The 20,571-nt window shown below is 40.5% G+C and overlaps 1 protein-coding gene across 2 annotated transcripts in view; it reads left to right on the top strand.

Moving 5' to 3' along the window:
* Positions 1-649: 649 nt before the first annotated feature.
* LOC122748995 (LIM and senescent cell antigen-like-containing domain protein 1) overlaps positions 650-20,571 on the top strand; it is a 224,781-nt gene continuing 204,859 nt past the window's right edge. For both annotated transcript variants that reach the window (XM_043995133.1, XM_043995134.1), the window contains exon 1: positions 650-876. In XM_043995133.1, the coding sequence (XP_043851068.1) occupies positions 845-876 (32 nt within the window). In that variant the 5' untranslated portion in view covers positions 650-844. The remainder of the gene's footprint in view (positions 877-20,571) is intronic.

The following is a 20,571-nucleotide window of genomic DNA, read 5'->3' as shown; positions in this document are numbered from 1 at the left end:
TGCAAAACCCTGCAGAGCTAAAGAGAAAGAACTAAAAAGAGAAGGTGGTAAAGACTTTCTCGTCCTGTCCATGGCATGCACAGCGTGCCCGGCCAGATGCACCACCTTGACCACCGAATTACCGCTGCTCAGCTCGTGGGGACAGCTCTTGCTTTTCTAGACCGAGTCCTGAGTGCACGTGTCTTCCCAACCCTTGCCAGTGCTTTCTGTCCAACCCCATCTGGGGCACTCAGTGTGTCCAGGAATCGAACTTGGGGGAGATCCCTAAACCCGGGGAAAAGTAGTAAGAGAAGAATGAATGGCTCGGTTCGCTTAGCCTCCAAAGGCTGCGGTTTGGGGAAGAGGGCCGTACCATATGTCTCCTTCCCGGTCCCCCTCCCCCAGGTCCCCGGGCGCTCGCCGCCACGTTCACTCTCCCACCCTGGCGGCCAACTGCGAAAAGGCACCGCAGCCGCGCGGGAATGAGCGAGCTAGCGAGCTAGAGAGAGGGGCTGGGGAAGCGCCTGCAGCGTCGCGCCATTACGAAGTCCCGGGGAGGAGACTAACTGCCTGGCGAGCTCTCTTCCACGCTCCCCGCCCCATCCCCCGCTGCTTTCCCCGCCTCTCCTTCCTGCTTTGGGAGCAGCCCCCTCTCAGCCTGGCCCGGCCCGCCCGCCCCCAGTCTCTGCAGTGCACAGGCTCCTGGAGCCCTTGCGCCCCGGGGCTCCGTGCGGACTCGCGCCAGTGGCCCGGGTGCGAGGGGATCTCGACTTCAAGTGGCTGCGGCGGCGGAAAGAGAAAGGACAGCAGGAGGAGGCAGCAGGGTTGGAGGGGTGTCAGAGGACGTCCTAGAGCTGCCGGGAAGATGTTGGGTGTTGCGGCGGGAATGACCAACAGGTAACAAGACGACTCCCTCTTTTGCACGCCTGCCCTCCCGCCCTCATTCATCCCCTGCTGCTGCTGCTGTTGCTGTGGTGGCAACTACTGGAGGAGGAGGAGGAAAGGAGGAGGAGAGGAGGAGGAGGAGAAAGTGCAGAAAGAGGAGGCGGGGAACGGTGCGGAGATTTGCTCCCGAAGCTAGCCAACGTGGGGCTGCTCCACTCTAGTAGTACTCTCTTTCTTCTCTTGCTCCCCTCCGGCGCCGGGGCGCGGTGGGGGTGGCAGCTCCTGCGCTCGGCTGCTAACGTGTGTAGGTGCTGGGTGGAGGCGCCGGAGAAGCTGCCCCGGGGCTGCGGACGAGGCTTTGGTCCTGCTGGCCAGGTTCGCAGCGAGGGCTGCGTGGCTCCCCGGGACCGGGCTGTGGGGCGATTCCCGCACCTCCGCGCCAAGAGCTCGGGCTCCGGGAGCACCGCCTTTGGTCGGGGGAGAAGGAGGGGAGCCTCTGGTGGGCCAGGGGGCCATGGTCTTTTGTGCCCACCGCAGCACTTCGGGCAGGGGTAGGGGGCCATTTGTCTTGGTTTAGGGGGGCCATGACCTTTTGTGCCCACCGCACCACCCGAGGCGGGGTAAGGAGGTGCATTTGTCTTGGTTTCGAGAGGCCAGAGGAGAAGCAGAATGCGGAGTAGAACAGCCTGTCCAGGGGGAGAGACTCCCCCCCCCCCACCACTTTTTTTTTAACCGAGTCAGCAGTCTTGCGGTCGGTGGTGGCAGCAGTCGGATGGCTTTTGATGTCTTTTCCACGGTGCCTTTTTGCTCCTCCCTCCCCCCAGCCCTTGCAGTGGGCTGAGCTGTCTAGGATGTCTGGTCCTTGTGAGTCTGAAGCCTGTGCGTCTGCATATTCCGGCCCACGATCTGGGACTTTGACCTCGGACTGGATCTGAGTGGGTGTGGGAAGGGGTGGCCGAGGTTAAGCCTACCCGGGTGGGTCACGGAGATTGAAGGCGCGATGGGGCCTGGAAGGGAAGTAGCTGGCCCCGGAAACCCCAGAAAAGATTCAAGTGCGGCTGCACTCGCTTAATTGAAAAACCTGTGTTGTCGTCGCAATTCCCCAGAGCCGGGCAAGTGAGAGGCAAATTAAGGGCACAGTGACTAACGTCAGCGTATGGTGTGTGTGCGCTTGTTGGGGCTGCTCTTTCAGGACTAGGCTGGTTTTAGAACAGGCTGGATGGAGCTCTGAGTGTCAATGTTACTTTTGAAGCCCGCATGTTGCTTTAGTGGCGGCTCCCCGTGCAGAATGGAATTCTGGCATTTTTACTGTTACCTACTTAGTGCTTGAAGTTCTGCTACAATTCTCCCCTTCCCGGCCCCCACTTTGTGCAGAGTAACATGTTGCCCCTTTAACCCACAGAGGAAGTGCTTGACCGAATATTTATGCATTTCCCTAAGAATTCACTTTTTAGGGGTTCGGAGGAAGCAACAAGTACATAAGTCCTTGTGGTTTACTGGAGCATGGTGCCAATGGACTTGAAATCCGAGTGACCTGGGCACAAATCTAATACTTATTACCTGTGTGATCCTTGGACAACTCACCGAACCTATTTCCTCGTGTATAAAATGGGGCTGGTAATACTTGAAATGCCTACCAAACAAAGTTGTAAGGCAAGCCTAATATAGATGCCAGTAATTCTTAATTATAATAAATGTCAGGTCCTACTTGATTTTCGAGGAAATTTGTTCATTTTCGTCGGAGAGCCCGTTTACCTGAGAACCTGATTTTAGAGAAGTATCTGATGTTTTCCCATTTGGACGTGTCCTTTCTGTGGGCCATAGTCAGTCAAAAAGCATTTTTTTTTCATGAAAGTTTTTTTATTATTTTCCAGTTACATGTAGAGATAGTTTGCAACATTTGTTTTTATAAGATTTCTAGTTTCAATTTTTTCTCCCTCCCCCCTCCCCAAGACAGCTAGCAATCCGATATAGGTTATATATGTACAATCACATTAAACATATTTCTGTATTAGTCATGATGTGCAAGAAGAATCAGAGCAAAAAGGAAAAACCTCAAAAAAGAAAACAAAAAAAAATAGAGATAGTATAGTTCCATCTGCATCAAAAAGCATTTCTTAAGGCATACTGTGTGCTAGGCACTGCCAGGAAGACAAAAGGATGACAGAAGTTGTCTCTTACCCTCAAAGAGCCCCCTTTCTAATATACATAATGTATCATTTGTAATGAATTTTAAAATGAAAATATTTTTCTTTTTCTTTAAATGTCAATGTTGTGTTAAAAGGGGGAGGGTTTCCAAAATTAAGTATCAGTTGCCTACCCTAATGCCAGGGAAGGTGGGTCTTGAATATTGTCTTATGCCTCTCTAGCCTTTTGTTAAATGAGATTGTTGGACTAGATGAACCTAAAGACTCTTCCATTTCTGATGTTGTCTGTCAATCCAGTCCAACAAACATTTATTATTGTTTATGATATGCCAGGCACCAGAGATACAAAATACAAAATAAAGCTGTCCTTTGCCCTCTATGGGAGGAGGTAAATACTTGGACACTTGCTTGAATTTATGATTTCTTTGTTGTGTCTGTCTCCTTCAGCAGTACAGAAAGCCACCCATGCATACCTTCCTATCCTGTTCAGTTATTGTTAGTAATAATAGCATTTATAGAGCACTTTAACATTGTTGTCTTATTTGATTCTCACAAGAGCCCTAACAGATAGGTGACAATATCCCCATCTTTCAGACGAAGAAACCAAGGCAAACAGATTAAGTGATGTTCCCAGGGTCACTGAGGTGGTATTTGAACTGAGGTCTTTGAGAGGCCTCTATCTAGGTTCCTCACATCTTGCAGATGCCTCCACCGGCATCTGCCCAGACTTCTGGAGGCCTTCCTGGGGATTGCTTGACATTTCCTGGACCAGAGAACTAGTTATTGGTTGTCCTTTGTTAAACCTTTCTAATGATCCCTGAGGCCATTTCTTCTGGCTTACTATTAATTGTTTGCAACCTGCTACAGTCTGTAGCCTGCTGTGTCATCTTTTGGGTGACCTGCAACTTTAATTTTTTTGGAGATTGTGGTATTCTACAAGTATCACAAGAAGAATACTGGTGTTAAAAAATGGGCCTTTGTTTCAGGGAGAAGCTTGAGGGAACTAAAACATTGTGTGATTTCCCAAATGCAGACACAGTCCATCCTCTTCCTCTCTTAATTTCTGGACACAGCTCACTGTCTATCTGCACTTTTTTGTCCAAGATACATATACATATATGTACTGAGGGCTTAGATCTATAACTGTATATCACAGCCTGAACAATAGGCATTCTTCATCCACTTAGTTCATGGTCTAAGGAGCTTTTACTATGTGGATGGTGCTACTGATGAATTGCAATGCTTTAATTTAATTAATGTCACCTCCCACTTCAGTTTATTAGATCACATTCAGTTGTGCTTTCATTCAAAACAAGTTTATATTTTCAGGATTCTACTACAGAACTGCCTATTTGACCATTTTAAGTATTCCATAATATGTTGAGGGAGACAGGAAGAGAAGAGAGGGAGAGGAGAGAAAGAAAAAGAATAGAAATAAAGGTGCATTAAGGAAGAAAAGAGAAGAGGAAGAGAGAAGAGAAAAAAGATAAGGGAATAGGAAAGGAGAGGGGGAGAAAAAAGAAGAAATAAAGATGTGAGAATCATAAATGCTTAAAAGCCTAAACTGTTGCTGAATTTAAAAGTTAGCCTTAGCTAATTGTCCCCCCCCCCCCCCCCCGCACTGGGGGGGAGGGGGAGGCAGATAAGGACACACACATTAGATTTTTAAATATCACAAAGAAAAGATGAGAGAAAAAGAAGGGAGATAAAGAATGAGAAAGAAAGAGAAAGAAATTGATCATTAGCTGAAAGGAACCACAAAGATCACCTGGTTCAGTTGTGTTAAACTCAAATAGAAATAGATACCCATATACATTGACTTTGTTGTTCAGTCTTTTTTCAGAGCATATTGACTTGGAATATCACAAATTAACATTATCCATGTAGTGTTAAATTTTTATTTTATGAAAGATTTCACAATTACATTTTGTTTTTTAGGCAATGGGGGTTAAGTGACTTGCCCACTGCACCATCTAGCTGCCCTTCACAATTACATTTTAACCTAGTTGGGGAGTTTTGTTGGTTGCTTGGGAATTTGACAACTCTGACCCAGTCCATTCCCCAGAGAAATTAAATGATTTATCCAAGGAAGTGTCAAAATTGGGGTTGGAACTTGTATCTTCTAAATCCAAACATACATTCTTTCTCTGTCCCTACCCCACATATTCATGGATCTTGCTTTGTATATAAGTAGCACTTTAAGTTTTATAATGCATTTAAAGGCCTTATCCCATTTGAACCTTAGCAGAAATCCTTTAAGATAGGTACAACAGATGAACAAACAGCCTCCAAAGTGATTTGCCCATTATTATAGCTATTAATCATCAGAGGCAGTGTTCAAACCCAGGTCTTTCCTGACTCCAAGGCCAATGGTTTCCCCACTATTTTACATACTAAAATACGTTCAACTTACTCCGGATTTCAAAATAGGAAAGGTCTTAGGATCGTTCAGTTGCCACACATTACACGGGTATACTAACTTTCAGGTTCTTACTAGAATTTAGTGACCAAGTCTTTCCTCTTTCAGTCAGGAGAGCTGAGTTCTATTCCCGATTCTTGCTAACTTGCTGAGTAATAGGGCAGATCCCTTGATCTTTCTGGCTTCACTCCTCTCATCAGTGAAATGAGGGATTGAAACAGAATGATCTCTAAGGTACTTTCCTGATGTAACATTCCATGGGTCTGAGTCACTGGAGGATGAAAGCCTGTGTTGTCCCTTGATACAAGTTTTCTAACCAGTTGTTATGTCTTTGTTGGGGAGGAGGGAAAACATAACAAATATTTAAAATGAATTAATCAGTATTTTAATGAATTCATTAAAGATATTATATGGGTTAAAATATTCATTGTAAGGATCCACTAAGGGTTTGGGGGGGGTGGCTTTTTTTGTATTTGGTGGAAGTTTGGAAAGAGAAGTATTCTTAGCACTTTAAGATTTGTAGAGTGCTTGTGATCCTCACAAGCCTCCGGAGATAGGTGCTATTATTATCCTCATTTTACAGATGAAGAAACTGAGGCAGAAGGTTAAGTGACTTGCTCAAGGATCACTCTTGGTTCAATGCTCTGTCCTCTATGCTTACATATCTTAATATTATTTTATGTGTAAACTTGCGGTGTTCAAGAGGACTACCACCTCAGATGTGAGTGCTTGCCAAGCCCCTTTCAGGGCTGCTTATCTACCTTTGGTGTCCACCTGATTCACTCAACTCTCACCTGTGTCTCCAAGAAGCTGTAGCCTATGCATTGGCCACACCCTGGGAAACCTGGGCAGACAGGCTAAACCAGGTTGAGGGTAACCTTCAGGCCCCAAACCCATCGATAACTTAGGGGGATACCTGCCTTACGCATGTGAAGACTTCCTCTGGCAGAATGGGTAGATGAAAATGATTTGTTCCAAAGGCCATGAAGGCAGCTGAAGCAGGCACTTGGGAGAGCTTAGAGATTGTTCAGACATTGAAAGATGCCAAGGTCAGCCACCAAATCCCTGGTCATCACCAATTGTTCTGACTTTTGTCCTGCCACTGGCTTTCGGTGGTTCTGGAAGAGAGAGTAAGCCTAACAATTTCGTGCAATTCTGCCTCACTTAAATCCAGTTCACATGCAAGTCAAGATATCACCTGTGATGCCCTTGGTTCCTCATCGAAAACGAGGGACAAACAAACGTGTAAACTCAAAGGAGATAAATGGTGAGAATGGGAAAGAGACAAAAAGCACTTTATTAGGAGTCTCAGCTGTGTGATTATGGCGAGGCAGCATCTCCCCATTCTCAGCCCCAATTCCCTCAACTATTGTGGGGACCAATTTTTAATTGGGAGTGTTAGCTGAGCGGCTCACTGCAATATTGGGGAAAGGAAGGAGACCGGCAGCCTCCCTCAAAACAGAACAGGATTTATTTTAACAAGAACGAACTTAAAAAAAAAACACAAACAGGATCAGTATGATCAAGGGAAAGGAAATAAAATGGGGAAAGGGAAATTATATAACCTGAAAAAATACCACCGACCGGGAATCAGCTGAGAATACACAGCAGAGCTCCTGTCACCTTCCACTATAAGATGAGGTTGTTTGGATCACATCACTAGTTCCTCACCTGTCAGCCATGTTTTATTGCAAAGGGCCCTTAAATCTATCTGTTCACCAAACATTGTCACTTGATCTTTTTTTTCCCTCTTTTTAATTTTGATTTATTTTTCAAATTAACAAGTGTGTTTTTTTCATTTACCTATCCTTTTGACTATACCACCCCTCCCCCTGAGCAAATTAAAAAAAGAAATCCCTCAATATATATCTACATAGTTCAACAAAACCAATTCCCATTTTTTCAGACCTTTGCCATTTAGACCTTAGCTGAAAATGTAGATCTTTCTTCATTTTTTAAAAATTTATTTATTTATTTATTTTCCCGTTACATGTAAAGATAGTTCTCAACCTTTGTTTATACAATCTTTCCAATTTCAGATTTTTCTCCCTCCCTCCTCTCCCTCCCCCCTCCCTTAGACAGCAGGTAAATCTGATATAGGTTTTATATATATATATGTATATATGTACATAATAACATTAATCCTATTTCTGCATTAGTCATGTTATAAGAAAAATCAGAGTGATGATGAAAAACCTCAAAATAGAAAAAACAACAGCACCAAAAACAAAAGAAATAGTATGGTTCATTCAGCATCTATACTCCACAGTTCTTTTTTTTTTTTTTCTTGGATTTGGAGATCCTCTTCTATCATGAGTTCCCTGAAACTCTTCTGTACCATTGCATTGGTGAGAAGAATATAGTCCATCACAGTAGGTCAACACTCAATGTTGATGATACTGTGTACAATGTTCTTCTGGTTCTGCTCATCTCACTCATCATCAGCCCATGCAAGACCCTCCAGGTTTCTCTGAACTCCTCCTGCTCATCATTTCTTACAACACAATAGTATTCCATTGTATTCATATACCACAACTTGTCCAGCCATTCCCCAGTTGATGGGCATCCCCTCAACTTCCAATTCCTTGCCACCACATAAAGAGCAGCTATAAATATTTTTGTACATGTGGGTCCCTTTCCCCCCTCCATGATTTCTTTGGGAAAAAGACCCAAAAGTGGTATTGCTGGGTCAAAGGCTATGCACAGCTTTATCGCCCTTTGGGCATAATTCCAAATTGCTCTCCAGAATGGTTGGATCAGTTCACAGCTCCACCAACAATGCATTAGTGTTCCAATTTTCCCACAGCTTCTCCAACATTTATTATTTTCCTTTTTTGTCATTTTAGCCAATCTGATAGGTGTCAGGTGGTACCTCAGAGTTGTTTTAATTTGCATCTCTCTAATCAATAGTGATTTAGAGCATTTTGTCATATGGGAATAGATAGCTTTGGTTTCTTCATCAGAAAACTGCCTGCTCATATCCTTTGACCATTTCTCCATTGGGGAATGACTTGGATTCTTATAAATTTGATTTAGTTCCCTATATATTTTAGAGATGAGGCCTTTATCAGAAGTACTGGCCACAAAAATTGTTTCCCAGATTTCTGCCTCCCTTCTAATTTTGGATGCATTGCTTCTGTTTGTACAAAAATTTTTTAATTTAATGTAATCAAAATCATCCATTTTGCATTTTATAATATACTCTATCTCTTGTTTGGTCATAAACTATTTTCCTTTCCAAGATCTTTCTTCATTTTAAGTTCATTTCCTTTCTGTCGGGGAGTGGCTTGTTTCATCTTCATTCTTTGGACTCCTGGTTGATTGCTGAGTCAGTCAGAGTTCTAAAGTCTTTCAAAATTCTTTTTCTTTATAATGTGTTAGCGGTCCTTGTTCTGTTCACTTTACTCTGCATCCATTCACAAAGGTCTTTCCAGTCTTCTCTGAAATTGTCTATTTCATAATTTCTTTTTGGACAGGTAATTGGGGTTAAGTGACTTACCCAGAATCACACAACTAGTAAGTGTCAAATGTCTGAGACAGGATTTGAACTCAGCTCCTTCTTACTTGAGGGGTGCTGCTGCATCCACCATGCCACTTACCTGCATTTCATCATTTTTTATGGCAGCATGATATTCCATTATCCCATTACATTCACATACCAGTTTGTTTAGTGATTCCCCTATAAGAACATACCATTAGTTTCCAATTTTTTGGCTACAGTGAAAAGAGCTGCTATAAATATTTTTGCACATATATAGGTCCTTTTCCTTTTTCTTTGATTTTTTTTTGGGGGGGGAGGGGAATATAGGACTAACGGTATACGTGGGTCAAAGGGTATGCACAGTTTGGTTACTTACTGAGCATAGTTCCAAATTGCTTTCTAAAATAGCTGGACCAATTCACATCTCCCCTAACAGCGAACTAGTGTACCTGTTTTCCTAACATTGACCATTTTTTCTCTTTTGTCAGCTTGGCAAGTCCAAATGTGAGGTGAAGCCTCAAACTTGCTTTTAATTTGTTTTTCTCTTAATAGTGATTTAGAACTTTTTTTCCATGTAATTTTGTTAGCTTGGATTTCTTCCTTTGAAAACTACTAGTTCATATTCTTTAACCATTTATCCAGTAGGGAATGGCTCTTTGTCTTATACATTTGATTCAATTCCTTTTATATCTTGGAAGACAAACATATTACAAAGATTTCTTTTTCAGTTACCTATTTTCCCTTCTAATTCTGTCCACATTTGATTTGTTTGTGCAATAACATTTAAATTTTATGTAATCAAAATTGTCCATTTTATCATGTGTGAATCTCTCTATCCCTTGTTTAATCATGAATTAATTCTTCCCTATTTGTAGATCTATGGAGTCTTTTATCCTTGCTCCTAATTTACTTATAATGTGCCATTTTATATCTAAATCATATATACATTTGGAGTTTTCTTGGTGTGTGTTATGAGGTGTTGGCCTAAGCCTAATTTCTACCATTTAGTTTTCCTAGTAGTTTTTGAAAAAGACATTTTTTTAAATTTATGGAATAAAACAAGCATTTCCATGATATAGAATCATTTTTTAAAATTGCACATGAAATCTCAGCAGTTTTTTGTCAAAGTAGAAAGGACTTTCCCCTGGAAACTGGGATCTTTGTGCTTATCAGACATAATGTTATTATCCTTGTTGGCTTTTATATTTGTGTACTTAATCTAGTCTATTTATTGACCTCTCTTTTTGTTAACCAGTACCAAAGCATTTCAATTATTCTTGATTTGTGGTATAATTTGAGATCTGATACTGACTGATCCCTTTCCTTTCTCCTTTTTTTCATTATTAGTCTTGATATTCTTGGTCTTGCATTTCTCTATATTAGTTTTGGTACTATTTTTATAGTTCCATAAAATATTCTTTGAGGAATTTGGTACTGACTGCACTGAATAAGTAAATTAATTTAGGTCGTATTAGCATTTTTAATATTGGCTTGATCTACTCATGAACAATTAATGTTTCAATTGTTCTTTATATAGCTAACCTACCCTTTTAGGCTAAAAAAAACATATTGCAAATATATACATTACTCTTTTTCAAGTGTATGTAGATACTGTTGTAAATAAAAAAGAAATTTATTTAAAAATTTTACCAGATTTACTATAGATTTTTAATCACCTTAAAAATGCATATTAGTGTTATTAATCAAGAATGGGAAGGGACCTTGGATTGGCCATTCACTAGGTCATCTAGTCCAACCATCTCATTTTACAGAGGAGGAAACTGAGTCCTGGAAGTACAATGATTTACCCCAGATCACACAGGCACGTAAGGGAAAGACCTGAGATTACTAATAATACTACTGCTATTAGGGGAGGTTCTGAATTTCTTTTAATGTTAAAAATGCTTTGGTCCCCCTAGCTTTGAAATACCACGCTAATTTGCCAAGCTGCCATGGTATTAGTCATTGTGAATGGTAGGTTCAGAGATTTGTACCCACTGTGGCAATTGTTGCTTCTATCCATTTAGTTCTGTTCATTCCATCTGGAATAGTTTCTGTCTTCTCTTGGGATAATTATATATATTAATTATGAGTGTGGTGCTTGAGTTTCTAGAGCCTCGGGGTCATTATCCTTCCTTCACTCTCATTAAAACAAACAGTATGTCTTGTACAAATTAAATTCTTTAAACCAGAAACCGCCTGGTTTACTAGTCTGTAGGGGTGGGGGAAGGAATGACAGCTATATATTTTCTAAAAAACTCTCTTAGATTTTATACAGGACTACTCTCTATTACAGCCTCCAATATATCTTTCATGGATCAACAGAATAATCTGTGTTTTGCATAAACTAGACTTGGTCATATCAGACCTCCACTAAATTTTTTTTCAGTAGTTCTCTATAGGCTTCTAGGTAAAGTTGAAATTCTTTTGCCCTCCACAACCTTCTTATCTCATATTAGCCCCCTCCATGTACTCTGTACTAGGTGCTTCAACCAAGTTAGACTTCTTTGTCTCATGTGTCTGTCATGTCATTTTCTGCCTCCTTATATTTGTCTACCTTTTTACCTGTTGGATTTCTACCCATCCTTTAAAACTTTACTCAGATGCCACTTCTGTAAAATTTTCCCCATCATTTTCTCTGTCCCCTTTCCTCCAGTAATGACAGAACCATAGTACCTTTTTAAAAATTTTGTTTTGCACCTCTTCAGTGCATAATGTTCAAGTCCTGGACTCGAGTCTGGAAAATCTGGAATCCAATTCTGCTTTTGACATTTACCAACTGTATAACTTTTGTCGACTCATTTTCTTTTAGCGTTGGTTTTTACATCTGCAAAGTGGGAATAGTTATAGCAACTTATCACAGTGTTGACAGTAGGATCAAATGAGATAATTATGCAAACTGCCTTACAAACTTTAATGTGCCACATATATGTGAGCTACTATTTTTACATATTACTGTAGTTGTTTATGTCTTATCTCTTACATTAGATTCTGATTTGCATAGAATCTTTTCAATGAATATTGTTCTAGTAAAGAAGTTAGGTCACACACACAACAAGAGTGAGGAGTAGTCGATGAACAACCCACACGCTACCCTGGCCCATAGAATATTAAGACTTACATCAGAGGCATTCAAAGTGTTGTCTAAATCCTCCATGATTGAATTATGGAAGATTATCCAGGAGAGGATATGGATAAGTTGTTATTTGCACCATTGGAATGAATATATACTCATCATTGAGATCTTGGGCCCATTAAAATGATGAAGTGCTGTATTAAGACTAGGTTACATCACTTTTTTGCACAAATGACTGGGGAAATGTGTACATCTTTGTTTTCTGCCTCTTCTAACTAGTTTCCCTCCCTCTTCCCAATATTGTGCTCCAAATTTAAAGTGAAAACAGAAAAAAAAATCAGAACATGCAGTCTATTAAAGGACCATTCTTCTACAAAACTTGGCTAAAGTACCCTTTCTTGTCTCTTTAAATTGAGATTGTTTCCCCCCCACTGAAAAAAAATCTGGGCTTACTGATTGCCTTATCTATGTTAAATTTTCATTTTTGACTGTTTCCAGGGTGTATTCCAAAATTTTTAATCTTAAAATCATTTTCAGAAGCAATGATTTGCCCCTGGCAATGTTCATATCCTTTTTGTAGCAGCTATCGCCCCAAACCAGACATCAACTCATCCGACATTTCCACTCTAGGGGCATTTTACAACATAATTTTTCATATTAGGTAATGCTTTTGGTTCTATTTAATTCCACAAGGTAATTTAATTCAGGGGTAGAGAAAAAAAGGGAATAAAATAGGCCCTAATTATTGTGTTTTATATGCCATGAACAGCATTGAAAAATGTAATAGCCTGGGACTTGGAAATTTACTCTTAGTACCCCAAAAGCCCATAATTTCATCCTGGTGAGTACTTTCCTTACTATTCATTTATGCCATACTATAGTATAATTTCTTATTAGTTTCTTTGGCCAGAAAAAAAAATTGTAGCCCAGTGGCCAGCCCACTAATGGTGAACTTATGTGAACTTTTACGGGACCTTACAATTAAAGCCAAGCCAACCAAGGGGGACTGGCTGAACCATATCCTCTGTTGGTATAGCCTTTAAGAATAGAGGGTGTAGGGCAGCTAGGTGGCACAGTGGATAGAGCACCAGCCCTGGAGTCAGGAGTACCTGAGTTCAAAGCCAACCTCAGACACTTAACACTATCTGTGACCCTGGGTAAGTCACTTAACCCCAATTGCCTCACTAAAAAAAAAAATTTTTTTTTAATTAAAAAAAAAAGAATAGAGGGTGGACATGTATAACCTGTATCTGATTATTTGCCACCTCAGAGGGGGCAGCTAAGTGGTACATTGAATAGAGCACCGGTCCTGGATTCAGGAGGCCCTGAGTTCAAATGTGACCTCAGACACTTGACACTTACTAGCTGTGTGATCCTGGTCAAGACACTTAACCCTCATTGCCCCTCAAGAAAGAAAAAAAAGAGAGAAAGAAAAAAAAGAGAGAAAGAAAAAAAGAGAGAAAGAAAAAAAAAAGAGGGTAACCTGTGCCATGATAAAATGTATGTATTTTATAGGTACTTATTATGTATTCCTGATAGAATGTAAGCTCCTTGAGGGCACTAAGGCTCTATATTTGTCTCTTTGATCTACTATACCCTGCTACATTGTAAGCATTTAATAAATGCTTGTTGATTTAGTAGGATTCTAATGGGGGCATTCATATAATAAGAAATAATGATGAATACATAGTTACATTTGTTTTATACTTTATAGGCTATTATTTCTTTTTGTTTCTCATTCTTAGCTTTTGAATCTTTAAATTTTTTCTTTTCTACTCCAGCCTTGTGGTGTATTTCTGCTTTACAGAAGAGGAAGTGATGGTTCTCACATCTTAAATGATTTGCCCAAGGTCACAGTGAATTAATGAAGTTAGGCTGCCTAGCTCTGGATTCAGTGCCCTTTCTACCATATTAAAAGCTGTAACTGACATGAAGAGAATGTTCAGAAGGGAGTATGACTGTACTTTTTCTCTAGGAGACTATCGACCCTGTGTTTTAGGGTACATGGTGTTTCCCTCGTCCACATTCCCTTTTCTCTTCCCACTTTTTTGTCTTATGTCGCTATCCTCTGTTTCTGTGTGTGTGTGTGTGTGTGTGTGTGTGTGTGTGTGTGTGTGTGTGTTTGCAAGAGAGAAGAGAGAAGAAGAGAGATGACAGTATGGGGTAATAACAGATGCATAGGAATGGGAATCAGGAAAAAATAGAAGTCTGGTTCTGCTTAACTATGTGTGACCTTGAAGACATCCTTTAACTTCCCTAGGCCTCATAGAGTCTCAGAATTGGAAAACATCTGAGAGGTCAATTAGTTGAACACATGCTTAAGCAGAAATTCCTTCTCCGGTATCTCTAAAAAATGCTCATCCATAATTTTGATTGTTATAACTTTCCAGGGGACAACTAGGTGGCGCAGTGGATAAAGCACTGGCCTTGGATTCAGGAGGACCTGAGTTCAAATCCAGCCTCAGACACTTGGCACTTACTAACTGTGTGACCTTGGGCAAGTCACTTAACCCTCATTGCCCTGCCAAAAAAAAAGTGCCATAGATTGTTATAACTTTCCAGCCTTCCCACCCCCATTTGTGTTTTTAATTTGGGGGAAGAAAGGAAGATTAGTGGAAGGTAAAGCTAGTGATAATGTAATAGTAATGTCTTTTTTTCTTTTTCTTTTTCTTTTTTTTTTGGTGAGGCAATTGGAGTTAAGTGACTTGCCCAGGGTCACAGTGTCAAGTGTCTGAGGCTGGATTTGAACTCAGGTTCTTCTGACTCCAGAGCCAGTGCTTTATCCACTGTACCACCTAGCTGCCCTCTAATAGTAATGTCTTAAGGAGCCATTGTAACATTTCAGATTTACTCAAGAGAAGATCAAATAGCATGACAAGCAGAACTGCTTGAAAATGAAAGTATAGAATTATATTCTTAGGGCAACTGGTATGAGATAGATTTCATAATTTCATATACAGTTCTATTTTTGCATGTTTTGATTTATGTATGGAAATTCTCTCTATAGTTTTAAAATGCAGCATTAAATTTAAAAAACCCAAACAAGTTATAATTTAGCTTCTTTTTTGGAAGACCTTTAGTTATTGGGAACCTACTGCCTTCCAAAGTATCCGATTTTGTCACATCACTATAATGTATGTTTTTTCTTTTGAACTGATTTGCTCTCCAAAATTTGGACTGATTGTTTCTAGTTCTATACTGCTTCTTCCCACTTAATTATTTTTTTTTACTTTAAATAAAAATATTTATTAAAAAAGTGCTCATCCAACATCTCCCTTCAAGTTAAAGAACTACAGAGATGGGTGACTGTTACCTCCTACATTAGAACATTTCTCTTTTGGACAGGTCTCATTTGTGGGAAATTTTTTTCTCTTTGGTTGAATCTAAAGCTGCCTTTACCACTTTCACCCATCTATTCTAGTTCTATCCTCTGGGGAAAAGACAGAATAAATTTAACACTCCTCTACATGATGGCTCTTCAAATAATTGAGGAAACTTTGGAATTAGAATTCATCATGTCTTCTCTAGGGCAGCAAGGCAGCACAGTGGCTAGAGTGTGGGGCATGGAGTAAGGAAAATCATCTTCCTGAGTTCAGATCTAGTCTCAGACACTTACTAGCTATGTGACCCTGGGCAAGTCGATTACCCCTGTTTACTTCAGTTTCCTCATCTGTAAGATGAGGAACTGCAGAAGGAAATGGCAAAACACTCCAGTATCTTTGCCAAGAAAACCCAAAATGGGGTCATGGAGAGTCCAACAAGACTGAAAAATGACTAAGCAACATGTCTTCTCTAAGCCCTCTTCTCCAAGTTAAACATCTCGAGGTCCTCATATGGCATGGTCTCTAGTACTTCAACCTTTCCAGACTTACTTTACAGTACTTCCATCCATGTATACTATACTTCAGCCACATTGAACCATTTGTCATTCCTTAATCATCTTTTCCTCTTTCTTCTTCTCTACTTCCTCTTATTCTTCCTCTTCCTCCTCCTCCTAATAATAACTGGCATTAAAAAAGCACTTTGCAAATGTTATTACATTTTATCCTCACAACAATCCTGGGAGGGTGGTGCTATTATTATCCTCATCTTTCAAATGGGGGAAACTGAGGAAAACAGGTTTTCCCAGGATAACACAGCTAGTCTCTGAACTAAGATTTACACTTAAGTTTCTCTGACTCCAGGTCCAGGTCCTAAGGTTAGTCTCAATGTCTTTACCCATGCCTGTTTCTTATGCCCTCCAATGGTTTACCCCACTTCAAGTTCACCTGTTGAAATCTCATTCATCCTTAAATACTCAGTTCAAATACAGCCTTTTTTCATGAAATTTTCTTTGATTGCTCTGGCCATAAATCCCTCTTAGGATCTCTCATTGCATCTTGTTCAAAACCTTCTTCCATACATATCATAGTTTATTATATATTAATCCTTTGTTTACATTTCTTAATCCCCCTGCTAGATAGATAATAAGTTCCATGAAGGAGCCTTGAGATTCTGACATTTCTCTTTGTATCTCCCACTAGTACCTCACTCAGTGCTTTGAAATTAATAGGTGTCAGTACATGTCTTTTGAATGAATAAACTTCTAAAAAAAATTCCATTTATTTACAGTTGTGGAGCCTCTCCAGTGGTCAGACTGTTCTCTAGAACCTGACTTTCTCTTCAGGAATGTGTTGTATGTTTTTTTCAGAAGAATTGGGGCATTGTAGCTATTTCTGGGCTTTTACACTCAACAGAAAATGAGCCAACACTCAAAAGCAAAACACATTAGTATTTCAGTTCAATTTGATGAATGTTTCTTTTTTTTTTTTTTAGTGAGGCAATTGGGGGTTAAGTGACTTGCCCAGGGTCACACAGCTAGTAAGTGTTAAGTGTCTGAGGCCGGATTTGAACTCAGGTACTCCTGACTCCAGGACCGGTGCTCTATCCACTGCGCCACCTAGCCGCCCCCTGATGAATGTTTCTTAAGCACCTTAGATATACTAGATATTCTGCTTGGTGCTGGGTATTCAAAGAGGAAATAAGACACAGATCCTGCCTTCACAAAGCTCACAGTCTAATGGTGATGGGGGTTGGGTGGGGTGGGGATGAAGCAAGCGGATAAATAACTATAATACAACATACCCTGAGAAATTTGTTGAAGGAGAGCTCTTCAGGTGAGAGAATCAGGGAAAGTTTGAAGGGTGAGATGGCAGGCAGTAGAGTTGGGCTCTGAAGGTATCTAAGCCTTATAAAGGAGGTAAAGACTTCAATAGGAATAGATGGGATCTAATAAATGGTGGATTTTCCTTTCCTATCGTGGGAGACAATGTGAGCAAAGACCTGGAGGAAGAAGAGAGAAGGTAGGATAGTTGAAAAAATAGAGTTAGGGAAGTAGTGAGTATTAGGTTGGAGCCAGTTTATGGAGGCCCTTAAATATGAAGATAGGCAGTTGGGGGCCACTGAAGGTCTTTTAGTAGAAGAGTAACTTAAGAGCAGAGTATTGCCTTCTGTACCTTTGATTGAAGATACCAGGGAGGATACTATAGGTAATAGAAGAACTGATGTACCAGTGAGTTTTACTTGACCTAACCCTTAAATTTGTGGTTTGTGGGGCATCATATTAAACATAATTATAAAAAAAAAAAATAAAAAAGACCCGGGGCAGCTAGATGGCGCAGTGGTTAAAGCACTGGCCCTGGATTCAGGAGTACCTGAGTTCAAATCTGGTCTCAGACACTTGACACTTACTAGCTGTGTGTCCCTGGGCAAGTCACTTAACCCTCATTGCCTGCAAAAAAAAAAAAAAAAAGACCCACCTTGGGTGTCTCAGATTTTTGTGGACAAAAGTCAGGGATTATCATGGGAACATAGATATAAAGCTAGAAAGGAATGTAGAAAGGGCCCCTCATCTCATTTTACAGATTAATAAACTGAAGAACACTCAGTTCTAGGCAGCAGAACCAGGATTTGAACCTGTGTCCTCTGTGCACTTGCACCATGCTGATGGGGGTTTTGTTGTTGTTGTTGTTTGTGTTTGGTTTTGTTTTTAATGCATTTTTGAAATGGAGAATGCATCAAGCAGTGTGTATAGAACACAAACCTGTTCAAAACACTCCAAGTATAATGTAGAAGACACTTAGTTCTCAAGGGAGAACTTTTTCATTTTTAAATAAAACGCTGCAGGTAGATTCGGGAAGTGAAGAGAAGAAAGCCAGGGCCGTGATTCTCAAGGGGAAAGGCCCCATTGACTTCTTTCTTATGGGATCTGTCTGTCACTTTTGGGGGGTGAAGGAAGGTCCCAGGCAGAGCCCCCTTTTTTGCAACTGGGTAGCTTGTTTTGATATTTGGGAAGAAGATCCTGGGACAGGTCAGAGAATTAGACCTAGAGCTGGAGGATATCTTTCCCAACCCTTCATTTCTTTTCAGATGAGAAAAGGAAGGCCAGATAGAGGTTAAGTGACTTCCCCAAGGTTTCATAGTCAGAGGTGGGATCTGAGCCTAGTACTGATGACTTCAGAGGTAGAGCTCCTTCCACTGCTCCACAGGGCCCACCCAGAGTCCCTTTAATTCCTCCATTAGGAGCTGTAGTCACCTAGCCAACTTGAACGACTGCAGACCGTTCATAGAAGCCTGTGATGAGTGATCTTCATTTCTATCTTTGTGAACTGAAAAGTCCAGTGACAGCACTGCTTAAAGAATACTCTGATGTGTGAGTCACAAACATGCAGAGAGAATTATCAGTAAATATAGGGAAAGCAGCTTGGCCATCTGGTTTAATTTAGCCAAACTCTGTGTGAAGTCTGTTCTGTACCATGGTTCTATGGAACAGTTAATCTCTATAGCCATGGAACTTTGGAAAGCAATGCAAGAATTATGGGCATGAAATCCTGTTTGGGACTACATATTTGAAAACTCTTTAGTATCATTTTCCAACCTCAAAAATGTAGATATAGGGTCATCTCAATGTGTATTTATTTATATGCAGTGACAGAATCATAGAAACTCAGTTGTAAGCAACCTCATATTTGTCTTGTCCAACACATACCTGAGCTAGAATCATCATCTGCAACATCCCTGACAAGTGATTCAACCTTAGTTTGAAGACCTCTGGGTAATAGGGAATTCAAAACCTAATAATACAAACCATTCCATCTTGTGGAATAGCCCTAAATATTAGAAAGCTTTTCCTTGTATTGTATCAGGGCAGTGGGTTGTGTTTGACTCTTTGTAGGTCAGAGATGTCTGGAAGGTAACCTGTTTCTTTTTCATGAGTTGAGTACTGCAAATTCCATAGCATATATGTCCCTTTCCTGAATACCTATTGTCACATTGCCCAGGCAGAACCAATAAATGTGGATGTTTAAGTAAACGTCCTGGTTGGTAACAGCATTTGGGAGTAGAGCAATCATAAGTGTTCTCAGAGCTATGTATTAGAAAAATTACTTTAGTACAGGTATGCAGGATGGATTGGAGGATGGAAAGAATGGAGGCCATGAGTCTTAATTAGAGGTCATAGTGATAATCCAAGTTTAATGAGGGTCTGAACTATGGGAGGAGACAAATAGAACTATTCAAAATAGAATCAACCAGACTTGAACATTGATTAGTTGTGAGGGGATGGTGAAATCAAAGATGACTCAAGGTTTCAAGTTGGGTGACCTTGATCATTGAACTTTTTATGTATGAGGTATTTTATTTTTTCCATTACATGTAAAGATAGTTCTCAACTTTTGTTTATACATGCTTTACAATTTCAGATTTTTCTCCCTCCCCCCCCTCCCTCTCCCCTCCCCCAGACAGCAGGCAATCGATCATTGAACTTTAACCTTTTAAAAATTCTACACCTGGGGCAGCTAGGTGTTGCAGTGGATAGAGCACTGGCCCTGGATTCAGGAGGACCTGAGTTCAAATCCAGTCTTAGACACTTGACACTTAACTAGCTGTGTGACCTTGGGCAAGTCACTTAACCCCAATGGCCTTACCAAAAACAAACAAAACATTTTAAAATTCTACACCTTATTGGTTTAAAAATTTTGAGCATTCACTCCAATATATGTATATTTACTTATAAATTGCACTTGTACTACTATCCTAAGAATTGCATACATTACAAAACTTATACAAAAATAGAAATGAAAGGGAATAAGAGAAAGACCAAACAATATTTGATCCTAGAGATACTCTGGAGCTACTTGAGTCATATTGAGTAGGGTTGGGACATGATCATATCTGTGCTTTAGAAAAGTCATTTTGGAAGCTGTGGGGACAATGGCTTAGAGGAGGGAAGGAGCTGAGGCAAGGAGACCAATTACCAATAGACCAATCAGTCACAATAGTTCATGCAAGAGATGATGAGGGCCAGAACTATTGTGGTGATTCTGGGAGTAGAGAGGAAGAGGATAGATAGATGAGATCTTGTGGAGGTAAAATGACAATATTTGGTCACAGTATTTGTATGATAGAGAGTAAGAGTAAAAGATAACACCAAGATGTTGAAGCTGAGTGACCAAAAGAATGATGGCACACCCAACAATAGTGTAGTAGAGAAGCATAGAAGAAGGTTAGAGATAAGCCCATGATTGAATATAGTTGGGGGAGGGAA

Source organism: Dromiciops gliroides, chromosome 3, assembly GCF_019393635.1.
Source record: "Dromiciops gliroides isolate mDroGli1 chromosome 3, mDroGli1.pri, whole genome shotgun sequence".
NCBI lineage: Eukaryota > Metazoa > Chordata > Mammalia > Microbiotheria > Microbiotheriidae > Dromiciops > Dromiciops gliroides.
Note: the sequence above shows the minus strand (reverse complement) of the source record. Positions and strands in the feature narration are given on the sequence as shown.